This window comes from Armigeres subalbatus, chromosome 1 (genome assembly GCF_024139115.2).
Source record: "Armigeres subalbatus isolate Guangzhou_Male chromosome 1, GZ_Asu_2, whole genome shotgun sequence".
Lineage (NCBI taxonomy): Eukaryota > Metazoa > Arthropoda > Insecta > Diptera > Culicidae > Armigeres > Armigeres subalbatus.
Genome location: NC_085139.1, coordinates 154,243,247 through 154,256,779, shown reverse-complemented (window position 1 = coordinate 154,256,779; position 13,533 = coordinate 154,243,247). Strand labels below are relative to the sequence as shown.

The 13,533-nt window shown below is 42.4% G+C and overlaps 1 protein-coding gene across 1 annotated transcript in view; it reads right to left on the bottom strand.

The window, feature by feature from the left end:
• Positions 1 to 13,533, bottom strand: part of LOC134205317 (synapsin) — a 278,521-nt gene that overhangs the window by 25,340 nt on the left and 239,648 nt on the right. The window contains exons 8-9 of the mRNA XM_062680470.1: positions 2,062 to 2,282; positions 1,900 to 1,996 (exon numbers count right to left, since the gene is read on the bottom strand). Of these exons, the coding sequence (XP_062536454.1) occupies positions 1,900 to 1,996; positions 2,062 to 2,282 (318 nt within the window). The remainder of the gene's footprint in view (positions 1 to 1,899; positions 1,997 to 2,061; positions 2,283 to 13,533) is intronic.

The following is a 13,533-nucleotide window of genomic DNA, read 5'->3' as shown; positions in this document are numbered from 1 at the left end:
TGTTAATGATTTTAATTGGTAATTGTTGATGATTTTCATCAGGTAGCTGGGAAGATTGTAGCGTTGTAGTTTGTACACCAGACCATCATGCCATACATTGTCGAATGCCTTCTCAACATCGAGTAAGGCCATGGCGGATGTTTTTGAGACAAACTTTTTCCATCTGAGGACGTTGGTAACTCGAGTCAGTTGGTGTACGGTTGACCGACCGCGTCGGGAACCAAACTGTTCCTCGAGCAAGATGTTAAGATTTTTGGCAGACTCGAGTAAACGGTGACGAATAGCTTTTTCGAATAGCTTGGATAATCCTGAGAGAAGGCTGATGGGACGATAACTTTTGGGGGAGGAAGGATCCTTCCCATTCGAGTCCTGACAACCACTGCAGCTTCAAGTGGCCACAATCGCACTGTGCGAGACTTCCGGACCGAACAAGAGCATGCCTGCGCTAAAACGCTGTTGCCGAAGCAGCCCACCAGTAGTCTGAAGGATGGAAAAGATCAATAAACTAGGTAATTTTCTACAGGTTTAGTGGATACTTTCGATGATGGCGTACCCATTGGAAACAATCGACTTGAAATGAAATACTTTTGTACAATTAGTAGTGTTATCAATTAGTATGGGATGGATCGCGATCTTTTGCCACGCTAAGGGCTTCCCATCACGATCGCGAAGTGAAAAGATCATTTTTTGCGTCGATTATATTTAGTGTTTCTGATCTAGTCTACCATCAGAAGTTCAATCAGTGAACTGGTTTTAGCTTTTTGGTGAGATAATTCAATTTTTTTTTTCGGATTTTAATTGTGGATTCTTAGTGGTAAGGTCATTAATAAAATCATTGTTGCTTAAATGGCTGAATAATCTAAATCCAGATCCAGATTTTCTTACCCGTTAACAAATGTTACTTCCTGTGATCTCTACATAGCAGAGTTTTTTTCTGATAGTTTTTTTTCTTACTCACTGTACAGACTTATTTGAGTCACTGAAACTTGTGCAGTGGGAATGATTTACAAATCAAATCTGGATAACGGAAGGTTGATTCATTATGCAGTTTCAATGATTTGCAAGAATTAGTTTGAAAGAAAAACTATGACGATTACGGAGGTTAGTTATATATAGGGCTGTGCACAATGGAGGTTTATCGATATCGACGATATTTATTTGGTGATATCTCGGTATCGGCAATATATCGGGTTTGAAAATATCGGATATCGGATCGATATCCGATAAAATTAAAAAAATACAGGTTTTACCCGAGTTTGTCTACTATCGATTTTATCACGTTTCTAACTCTAATTTGTCACTCCAAAACCATTTGAAAATTTAAGTCGCTCTTATTCATCTTGGTAAAACACCGCAAACGACAATAATTTTAATGAAATAACTTTCACCGCCTGTGGTTTATTATGAATGATTTTAGATTTCCTGTCGAGGGTTTTGTAAGCTTTATCGTTCATGCGTTTTGCCTTTCGTCTTAGTGGGTACTGATGCGCCCAATTTCTCAACACCAGACACAATGGACATTTAAAAAATGTGATTGGTTTGCTACATATGTTTTAAAGGATGTAGTCAGTGAGCCAGTGTATGTAGTTGATTTAATTGGGCATCATCATTACACCGATTACAAAAATTTATCGATATCGGCGATATCTGAGTTCAATGATATCGGATATCGTATCGATAAATTTCATCCGATATTATCGATTTTATCGATATTTCCACAGCCCTAGTTATATATTAAAATTAGTCACGCGAAAGTTGCCGTGGCACCAAATTTAGTAATTTCAAATCCCTTTAAATTGAAGATTCAATTTATTTGATTGGCCTTGGATGATTGGATTACGTAATTTGTGAAAATTCCCATAATGGACAAGTATAACAGAACTTTAAAACAACACTTACCTCGTCGATCCACGCCTTGTACTTCTCTGTCATCGGAATTTGTTCCAGCATTGCGGACCCCTGATTGGTTTTCCAATTTCCAGAAATCGATTTTCTCCTGAATGGCAAGAAAAATAGCTTCAAAACTTCTACCATACTTGTTAGAATCAGTCTTCAACTCACATGAATGCCTTATAGTTGGCGCCAATTTTCTGGATGTGGATATCGAACTTGGCATCAACGTATGGTTCCAGGCTGCAATAGGAGGTGCTGTCGGAGAGACCAGTGCCGTACAGCAGTCCGGCGGCATCCTGTAGTGCACCAGGGTTGTCGAGCTTTGCCGTAGCTTTGCCACCGTGGCAGTGACCGGCTTTCAGAACACACGGGAATCGCTGCCAGGCGAGCTGGAAGAAAAAGAGAATGCAACAAACATTGAATATAAATGCGTTGATAAGTCCTGGGAGATAGTTTGTAGATTTTTTTTTGTTTCTACATAAATGTATCGTTCAGTAAGGATCAGAAAAATATATTGATAATATTTCTAGTACTTCTCCAGTTCGTCTCCAACATATATAGATTGGTATTGATATATATGATTTGGGTTTCCGACAAGGATTGGTCGATCCTAGACCATTGCAGGAACTGGCGGAACCTTCGGATGAAGGTTGCCTCGACGAGTGATAGCTCAACCTCGGAAGAAAATTATTTCGGTAACTCTTTGGCCTTGAAAAAGACCGTTTGGATTTCGGCTGGCTTGGAGAAGGGAAAAACAACACGATTTCAAAATATTCCGCGATGTTTATTGCACAAAAGTGTGGACTGTAATGACAATTTCTGCTTAGGGCATCTATATTTATAGCTGAATTCCTTCTCTTCCGCTTTTCATGTGGACGGTGATTGGTTGCCGCTCTAGGATTGGCGCGAACCAATCAGCGCACTGCTGTCAGCGACGCCGTCACGATGCTGTGTTGCCGTTGTTGTGGAGGAAAACTTCGCCTATACCATCGCCGGCCGGCGAACGCAGCTGCCATGCACCACACACACACACACACATTTGCACTTTGGATTTGATTTTCACAAAGAGGTTTGGGAATATGGGCTTTGATGGATGATAAAAAAAATATTTTCGCAATGTTGGTTGCGAACATTCACCCCCCGGGTAAAGCTCAGAAACGTTGTTGGATTGTGGGTTTTTAACTCGAATGGAAATGGGGCCATTAAGATACTGGATGACGATATAGACCGGTGGAGTTTTATATCGCAGTTGCTGTAGATGTTTCTGACGAGACAAATGGTAACCCGGGATATCTTCCAAGGTAGGCCCAGGGATGATAGCCATTAGACGGATAACTCCAATGAAACAATACTCCTTGTAGGTCAATGCAGCATTGCATATAATCTTCTTCAGGTGCGTCTTGGTGCCCTTTCCCACGGTTTCCCAGAGCCTTGCCTTCGTACTCTTAGCGATAAACAGTGATGAGCTCCCGATCCTCAATGTTTGTCCTTGTAGTCGAATGAAGATTGCTGCAGTGAAATTTACTCTTGATTTGCCAGCAAGAATTTCAGGGTTAACACTTCCTTCTTGTAAATGGCCCATTGGTAGGTGAAGCGATCGTTGGTTAATGCGGAAGGAAACGAGAGACTTTGTAATGTGATTCTTATCGAGTTGCACCACCCTGTATTTGACATCATAGAGAAATTGGGAATTATGTATGAAATCACCAACATGTAGAAGGTCGTCGGAGCTGATGGAAACAAGCCAATGGAAAATTTGTTCAGATTTCAAGGCTTGTTTGTCTTTTGCTTCAAGTTTTTGAACGTAACCGACAATTTGCTGAGGTTGTTGGAAGCATATTACATTGGTCATGAAAGGAGACATATCTGAATAAGCAACTGGTGTTGCGATCCGAGCTGGTTCACATTCTGACAATTCCTCGTCTGTAACGGCATCGAGTTTATTCATCTGGTTGTTATCATTGCATAGGAAAGTGGGTTTAACCCGCTGCATCGCATCGTTAGTTAGTACTGGAGAGGGTTCAACAATGTCTAGGGACCTGATCTTTCCCATAGATTCAGCTAATGGTTCTAGGACAACAGCATGGCATAGCTGCTGATCAGGTGGGGTTTCGTCATCAACAGCACCAGCGATAACCCATCCTAGGCGAGTTTCCTGGAGAACGGGAAGTTCTTCTGAGACTTTCAGCTGACTAGGCAGAAGGAGCTTAAAAAATAGCTTAATTCCAATCAACAGGTCTATTTCCCCGGGAGTGTGGAAGGCTGGGTCGGCGAGTGGTAGTCCAGTAGGTAGGAAGAAGCCATGATTGAGTATCAAACTTACGGGATGGCATCATACCTGTGATTTGATCGGTTACGAGACAATCCAACTGTGCATTGAAATCAGAATGTTTCGAACTAATCTGTACCTTGACCATTTCTGAAAGAGTGTTTTTCCTTGCATTGGCTCCAACAATTTCGACCTTGGCAGGAACGCGTGGGAGATTCAACACATTGATCAACCTTTTCGTCACCAGGTTCGGCTGGGACCCACAATCCAAAAAAGCACGGCATGTGTGAAATTTACCGTTGCTATCCAAAATGTTTACAACAGCGGTCATCAAGAGACTGTTGTCAAAATGGGGAGCTTCGCTTACTGAGCAAGTAGTAGTTACAGGGAAATTGTGGTTCACATCAAGAGCTTGGGTGGTTGCCGGAGGAATATTAAGGGATTGTGCATTTACATGTGGTGGGTTTTCAAAGTGCAATAGTGTGTGGTGCTTACCTTGACACTTCTGGCAGGTGCGCGGGGAACTACAGGAACTACTTGGATGTCCTTTCCGCAGACAGTTGTAGCACAGCCTCAGCTCTCGAATCTTTGCATGACGTTCAGGAATGGACATTGCACGGAAGAACTCGCACTTGAAGTTGGGATGTTCACCTTGACACAGTTCGCATGTTGCCTCGGAACTTCCAATGATAGTATACATTTTGGCTTGGGAATTTCTCACCGGGTTGGCAGGATTCTTTATTGGAACGGTTGGTCGCACGTTGATCGGACATTTCGTTGATTCTTCACATCGTTCGAGAATGGCACACCGCTTCTTGAGAAAGGTTATGGTGTCATCGTAGGTTGGTATCGCCTTGTGTGGGATGGTTGCTTCCCACTCTTTTCGAGTATCCTTGTCCAGGGCTCCGGACACGAGATTGACAACAAATCTTTCGGAGATTCCATCCAGCTCATCTTCGATCAGAACCAACCCATCGATGTGTCTTGTCACTTCATCGATAAGCTCTCGTAGCTCCTTCGGGTTTTCTCGGCTCATCCGCCGGAGGTTCAGCAGCCCTTGGATGTGGGTATCCACGATTACCCGTTTATTCTCGAATCGATCCTCGAGAATTTCCCATGCGTGTGTGTAGTTGTTGTCGTTTAGGGTGCGAGCGTCGATTATACCCGAAGCCGCTCCAACTAATGATCGTTCCAGATGGTACAATTTGATGCAATCCGAGTCGGTGGAGCATCGCACCACGTCAGAAAACATAGCCTTGAAGCGAGGCCAGTTCTCTGGTTTCCCATCGAAGGTCGGAATCGGTGCCCTCAATGGCTGCTGTTGAACGATGATTCGTGGATTTTCAGTAGTTGGCTGGTGTTGGGCAACGGGAACAAAACGAGATGCTTGGGCTGCTCGTTCGACAAGAACACACGTCTCGTTGTAGTGGGTTTCAAAAACAAGGTATCCCTGGTCCTGCTCTTCGACTCTCTCGGGAGGGCACGCTGCCATGACCTGGTGATGGAGTGCCAAATACTCTTGGAAATGATTTTCCAGGTTTCGAGACAACACTTTCAGCTGAGCGGCATCATACTGTGCACCAGCCGCATCAGCCTCTTCGATCGCCTTTCGAATCCGAGTAACCTTTGCCTTTGCTTGGCCACGTAAGTGGATTATTGATTTCAGGTCCGGCATTTTCACTTTTTCACTCACTTTTACTGGCGTGTGCTCCATAGGCATCGAAAAATAGTTCACAATACGCCTTTACTTTCGTCAGTCAAACACAAACACGACCGGACAAGTTCACTCAAATGTTCTAGAACTTTCCGGTATCAATCGCCTTCAGTTTAAGAGAGTTCACTTCACTGCTGTTTTCTTCGGACACGTCTGTGTCGCTATTAGCACTCGCGACGGTGACCACGGTGACGCGAACTATTGACGGATTCACTTCGTAGAACACCGGAACTGGAACCAAACTTTCCGCGACGCCTTCTCATATATGCCGAAGAAAATTATTTCAATTAACTCAGTTTCGAAGTTGAGCTAATCACGGCTGGAATCCTCTAGTGGCTCGGATGAGCGGAACTGGACTAATCGGCTGATTGTCCAACACTATCGCCGGGAGCGACGGAAAATGTAAGCTCGGATGAGCGGAACTGGACCAATCGGCTGATTGTCCACCACTGTCGCCGGGAGCGACGGAAAATGCAAGCTCGGATGAGCGGAACTGGACCAATCGGCTGATTGTCCACCACTGTCGCCGGGAGCGACGGAAAAGCTAGCTCAGATGAGCGGAATTGGACCAATCGGTTGATTGTCCACCACTGTCGCCGGGAGCGACGGAAAAGCACCACGGTTGTGGTCTCCTATCCGGCTCGAAGGACCAAAAAATGGTCGATCCTAGACCATTGCAGGAACTGGCGGAACCTTCGGATGAAGGTTGCCTCGACGAGTGATAGCTCAACCTCGGAAGAAAATTATTTCGGTAACTCTTTGGCCTTGAAAAAGACCGTTTGGATTTCGGCTGGCTTGGAGAAGGGAAAAACAACACGATTTCAAAATATTCCGCGATGTTTATTGCACAAAAGTGTGGACTGTAATGACAATTTCTGCTTAGGGCATCTATATTTATAGCTGAATTCCTTCTCTTCCGCTTTTCATGTGGACGGTGATTGGTTGCCGCTCTAGGATTGGCGCGAACCAATCAGCGCACTGCTGTCAGCGACGCCGTCACGATGCTGTGTTGCCGTTGTTGTGGAGGAAAACTTCGCCTATACCATCGCCGGCCGGCGAACGCAGCTGCCATGCACCACACACACACACATTTGCACTTTGGATTTGATTTTCACAAAGAGGTTTGGGAATATGGGCTTTGATGGATGATAAAAAAAATATTTTCGCAATGTTGGTTGCGAACAAGGATGTTAACGATTATTCAGTAAATTGCGTTTGATCATTTAGTAGTTTGTCAATAACACATTCCAGGAGCTAAATTTCAAAATATGTTGTATGGTGGACTTCTACTGCGAAGGTTTTTCTACAACTTTGCCTAATGGTTCGTTATTAGAATTCAACTAATAACGGAGTTAGAGCGCTAGTTGCAGTAACTTAAACTAAATGATTGGAATTTTGTTATCATTTAGTCTAAGTTACTTAAACTATAGCTAAAACTCCGTTACTAGTGGAATTCAAACAACGAACCATTAAGAAGAGTTATAGAAAAATCTTCGCACTAGAAGTCCACCATACAACATAATTTGAAATTCAGCTTCTGGTATGTGTTATTGACAAACTACTAAATGATCGAACGCAAATTACTGAATGATCGTTAACATCCTTGGTTTCCGAGCCTTGGTTAAAAATCGATTTTTCAAGTGTTCTTAGAGTGTAAGAGGGGTAAAAAGGGATATTTTTGGAAAATAACAATTTTCAATAAAATACACAAAAGCTGCAGATTTGACATGTGTAACCGTTAGTCCCAATGTGTAGCTTGGTGGTTCCTCGACAAGCATCCTTCTCAATAATCCACGTCGCCGGTGAGCCTCGAATTCCTTTACCCCACCCTAATGAAAATAAATAAATAATCTACGTTACAACCTTACTGGCGACGTACATCCAGTTGTAACGAACCATGCTTGAGCCGCAATACTTCTTCAGTACTACCCGTTACAGAAACCCAAATGCGCGATATCTTTGCAGCGGTTTGAGCAGGCACTCATTCAGTTCCCTTGTGGTAAATTTGTATACCGGTACAGAATGGTTGCCAACATTAACGAACTGTTGTAGAAGTTTGACACCTTCTGATTCTCAAAATTTAATACCCAAAGGTAACATACAAAACCATCCCAAGAAAAGGGCATCCATCACAGTTGGAACGTGACTACCAAAGTAAGAACACGGTGCATGCAGTAATTTTTTGTAATAATCACGTGGTGAAATTAAAGTAGACTATTTTTCAGTGGAAAAATAGCCCTGAAACTGTAATAAATCTATCGAGAGAAAACAAAAAAAGGGAAAAGGTAATTATAGAGCAAGAATAGTTAAAACGAACTGTGTATTTAGAGAGAGACGTAAAGTGATGTATTAACCGTCCGGATTGGGTCCAGAATAGGGCCTTTTTCTTTTGTGAACCTTTTCCGAGGGACTCCTTTTATCCGTAGCAGTCCCCAGGACCCGGGTCGAGGGCCAGAACACGCTATCGACAAGCCGCCTCCGCAGCCATCTTGGGATCCACCGCACGCCGCCCAAATCGGACTGCCTACCATCGACCGCGTTCCCCGGCTAGTCAAACAGGTTATTTTTTAGGTCTATAAAGTACAAACCGTAAAAATAGGCAAGTTTCGACCTTCACCATGTTCTTTGTATCAACCCTCTGAACTATTTTTTTTTCATTTACCATGCCAGTTATAGTCAAGGTTGTGGCATTTCTTTGAATTCGTATCAAAAACAGCAAAATCCTTCTGCTAAACCAGAGATAGTGCATATACGCAATATTTAATATTTATTGTATATGATGTGCTAAACTATATCTTCTATTTCCTACTTCTCCACGCTATGATATGGACCGTCCAGTTCCGTCCGTTGCAACACATGCTGTTTGCCGACTACAGTCAATCGTCGTTTCATCGAGACTGGATTTGCTACTGCCCGATGATAGAAGCCAACCACCGTATCGTGCCCATTCATTCATACAGACAGCGATGCGAATTCTCGTACGAGTGGTTCCCAATTTATAAAATCTAGACGAATTTGAAAACACACTGGATTTGCCTTGTAAGGTTATTTACGCAAATTGTAGGATTTAGACGTTTTCCAGTATTAACCCTTTGAGGCCTACATTTTCCCAAGTAATATTATACACTAAATTTTATGTATTCCTTTAGGGTTCGTGTTAAATAATGACAAGTTCAAGATTTTTTTTTGCTGGGTCATCCAAAGTGCCTTAAAGTTCGGAATTTGTGATCTCCATCAGTGATAGTAACTTCTTCCGTTCATAACTATATTCATTACATCTACTGGAATTTCAATAGACACTATGAGTTAGTTTTAGCATGGATCATCCAAACTATTCTTGATGTAGTGAGGAAAAACAGTTTGGATAACCCAGCATATCTTTAAACTGTCTTATGATGTCTTCCAAAACCTCTTCTGACCTTCCAAAAGATGTTCTGAATATAATTGAATTTATAAGAAATTTTGAGTGATGAAAAATTGGCTGGTACGGTTGTACAGTGCAAGTTCTTAGCCCAAGAACAGTTTGGATGACTCAGGATATTCCGAAAGTATGTACGATGCCGGTCTTCATTCCAGTAGATGTAATGAAAATGATTGAATATATGTATAGCAAAATTTTGAGAAACGAAATTGCTACTATCGTAGATCGCAAGTTTCGAAACCAAAAGCGTACCCTGAATATCCCAAAACTATCTAACGATGTTTGTTGACCCTCCAGAAGATCTAATGGATATGGTTGGATACATAGCGAAGTAACAAAATAAAACTAAAATCGTGGCAGTAGATTCCAAGTTCTGAACTTAAAAACACTATGTTCGAGATGTTATAAATTGCCGTAAGACCTGAATCTTACAAGCCTGATATTTTTCCTCTTGTGTTATGGAAGCAAGCTGCCGGTCCGGGAGTTAGAAAGTGTTAGCTCTATTGCAGCTCAAGTGACTCATTTCTGGCCGTCTGGTACTTCTTGTTCAAATCGAGCTAACTTTCACACACAAATAAGCCCAGACTGATAAAACTAGCTTATCAATTGGATGATGGAAAAGAAAAGAAACAGGGACACAAGCAATCGAATCGGGATTACAATTTTCCGTGATAAAAAATCTCCGAAAAAACTACGCTACGATGAAATCATATGGGAGCAGCGATAATAGAAACGCTATAGCATTTGAATTAAGTTTGAACATGCTATTAACATCTAATTGTTAAATGATTTAACTGTACGCAGTGCTAAACTCAACCTATTAATTACTTATTTGGCTATGAAGCTCTCGAGCAGCGCATTTGTAGGAGTTTTTTTGTTAATCTTAAAATTAAGTTCAACACCGTAAGGAAGGTAATCAGAGGGATTTCCTTTGGGGGCCAACCTGGGTCCCGCCAGGAGCAGAGCAACAATGACAATGCGAGCCAACCAAGGGCTTCGTTGATTGACTTAAAACTTAAAATTCCCACTTTAAAATTACTTAATATTATAAAATAGAAATGGAAGGATAAAAGAGCTACACAAACACAAAAAAACGTTGGACATGGGGAGAAAATGGGGTTTTAGACTGAAATTGATGCGTTGTAACTCCGTAAGTCCAGAGTGATTCAGAAGGCATGGCTCCAGAAATGGCCGGGGATCCAGGCGAAAGTGGTATCGGGTCTCATGCCGGCAACTATTCCCTGGATCCACCGGGGCTTGGGAGGCTCACTCTGGAGGGCGGCAACAACACTTGCAGAATCGGCTGAAAAAACATTGCATTGGTGGGAAATTTTTTTAGATCGGGTCTGGACACTCCAAAACGCAGGCTGCTTCTGCTGGTGTGGAAGGGAGGAGACCGGAAGCCAGTCGGACGTAGCTATTGAAGACTGGGGAAAGCACGCTGACGAAGTCCCTTCGCCGTATGCCGCCGGTCGATGTCTACACCAAGAACACGAACGACTTTTCGGTTGGGGGTCGTACACTTATTACGTAAGCAATTTTTCTGGGTTTTTCAAACCCCCTCCCTCCATGTAAGATTTTTTTCATACAAATGATTTTTTATTTATATGGAGCGTAAGATATTGACCGACCCCCCTTCCCCCATAAGTGCTTACGTAATATGTGTACGGCCCCTTGGGTATGGTATCATTGCCAATCTTGATAGACGGTTCTCCAATTCGATGGTGGGCATGGCAAACGTGGCCCCGAATGCACTTACCCGCGTTCATAATGAAGCCCATGGAGGCAGCCTGCGCCTTGATCCTGGTCCGTCCGGGAGTTCCTCCTACCACTACCAGGAGGATGTCGTCGGCGAAGAAGAAGAGGTGGACGTTGGTCGGTAGTATGCCGAAGACCCTGTTAATTGCAATCGTGAAAAGGGTGATCGCTAGAACCGACCCTTGGGGGACCCTAGTTTCTTCGGCATAGTCTCCGGATGTAGAGCCGCCTATGAGGACCGTGAAGGTCCTTCCGGTCAAAAAGTTTTTAATACAGGCAAGCATGTTACCGGTGATGCTCCATTCCTGCAGTTTGTTGAGGACCACGGGTGTCCAGCTCCTTGGCTAACGAGACCAGGTCCTGCATTGTACGCGCTCTGCAGCACACTGCCCAGGTTGGTAAAGTATGTGCTGGTGCCGAACCTTCCATCTGCTTTCAGTCTTTCACGGAGCCGACAGTTGACCATTCTCTCCGTGGTCTTACAGGCACAAGAGGTGAGGGAGATTGGTGGGATCCCTTTTATGTCCCCTTAAGTTTTCAATGTTGTTTGGAATCAATATAAACCCAAAATTCGAATTTCCCACACACATGAATTGTCATTCTTGTGTGACGTGCTAAATATGCATAATAATTTTGCTGATTTGATATCGAACGAAATGTGTACTGATAAACTGTGCTAAAATAAATAAATTGTGATAAAATAAATTTTCCATCACGCGATCACAAAATTTAGTTCGTTGTGCACAGTTAACTTATAAATGGTCCATACAGCAGAGATTGAGAATCAGAACAGTTTGCACGGGGTTAGGAATAAACTTGCATTTTCCTTCACTCTGGCGTGTCTGTCTATCCTGTAGACGTAGGCCACGTGGTAACCGAGTCGGGTGTCTTAGCGTTCGCAAATTGATTTATGTTGCCTGCACATGCTTGCGGATGGCCCTATGCTCATCACGACTTCCTCACAGTGGATGAACCGTTCAAGGTAAAATGTGTTTCGTTGGTCATTTCGGAGTATAATACGGGCAATTATACGATCTGTAAAATACAACCTTTCTATAGTGATGACAAGTGAACTGTGAAACACGTTCGGGATACAGCAATCTTAGATTCGTTTAGACTCAATATATATTACTGAGCATCTTGGCATGAAACGCCATTAATTAATAATATAAAGATACTCTATATCAAGTGATATAATTCGTATTCTAAACGGGCTATCAAACGATAAAAAAATCACGATAAAGTTTAAAAAAGATTACTAGTTGGTACAATAGATCATAAAATGTAAAATTGCCTTATACTACTATTTCAACCATTTATTCATTAAACTCGGAAATGCAGTGAGGTAGTGATCACAGAGGACACTGCCGCAGCTGCTATAAATAATGTTTACCAGTCGCGGGCCCAAATCTGATGACCAGACGACGACGCAAATGATGTCCATCGTGGCTGGCTCGGCTGTTGAGTGTCTGAAGTTGAAAAGTTTTTCCTTCCTGTATTTCACGGTGGATTATGATTCCAGTAGACGTGAGGGCTAATTGGCATCGCCAGACTGAAACCAAGGTAGTGAGAGCCATTCGGGACATTGACATTTAAGTGCTAGGTTTATAAATCTCATTGTTTAGGTAGGATCGGTTTGGTTTTAAATATGACAGATAAAGGACTATTTTATTATTAACTCGAAGTTTTAGAAGTTTTGGTAAAGGTATCATTTGGTTTCATGTTTTTGCTTGAAGTTTGAAAACTTCTACATTTCAAAAGGAGTGCAAGTGCGGTAATCCAGTAGCCTTGCGAGCAAAGGCGTAGGATCGCCAATCCGGAGACGGCGAGTTCGATTCTCGGTCCCGGTCTAGGATGTTTTCGGGTTAGAAACTTTCTCGACACCTTGGGCATAGTGTATCCACTGTACTTGCCACATAAGATACATACTCATGCAATGGCGGGCATAGAAAAGCTTTCAATTAATAACGGAGGAAATGCTAATAGAATACTCAATTGAAAAGAAGTCTATATTCCAGTTGGAATGTAGAGTCATCGAAGAAGAAGAAGAAGTAAGTGCGGTAATAAAATTCTTACCAATGTAGAGAATTTCAATAATAATAATTTACTATTTGGCATTCAATAACCTTTATAAAGGCTCTATAGTGCATGTTTCGTGCTTTCATTGAGAATTGAAAACAGTAAGTTTTTATTAATTTATTCTTTATCTCTCATCCTCTTCGCTTTCCAAAGACTAACAGTCAGGGCTTGTAAAAAGTGCAGATTTGTGAATATACTCTATGATAATTTGTTGCATGGAAATTCTCAGATTCATCGAGAGAGAGGAGATACACATATTCGATGTACTGTGTTTGTCGCACAAATACTGCACGGGAGAGTTGTCGTGCTTCATTTTTGCATATGAAGTATTGTTGCTCGGTGTTGCAACCTACTCACAACATCATTTAGCAACAAAGCTTCTCTCTCGCTTTGCTTGTG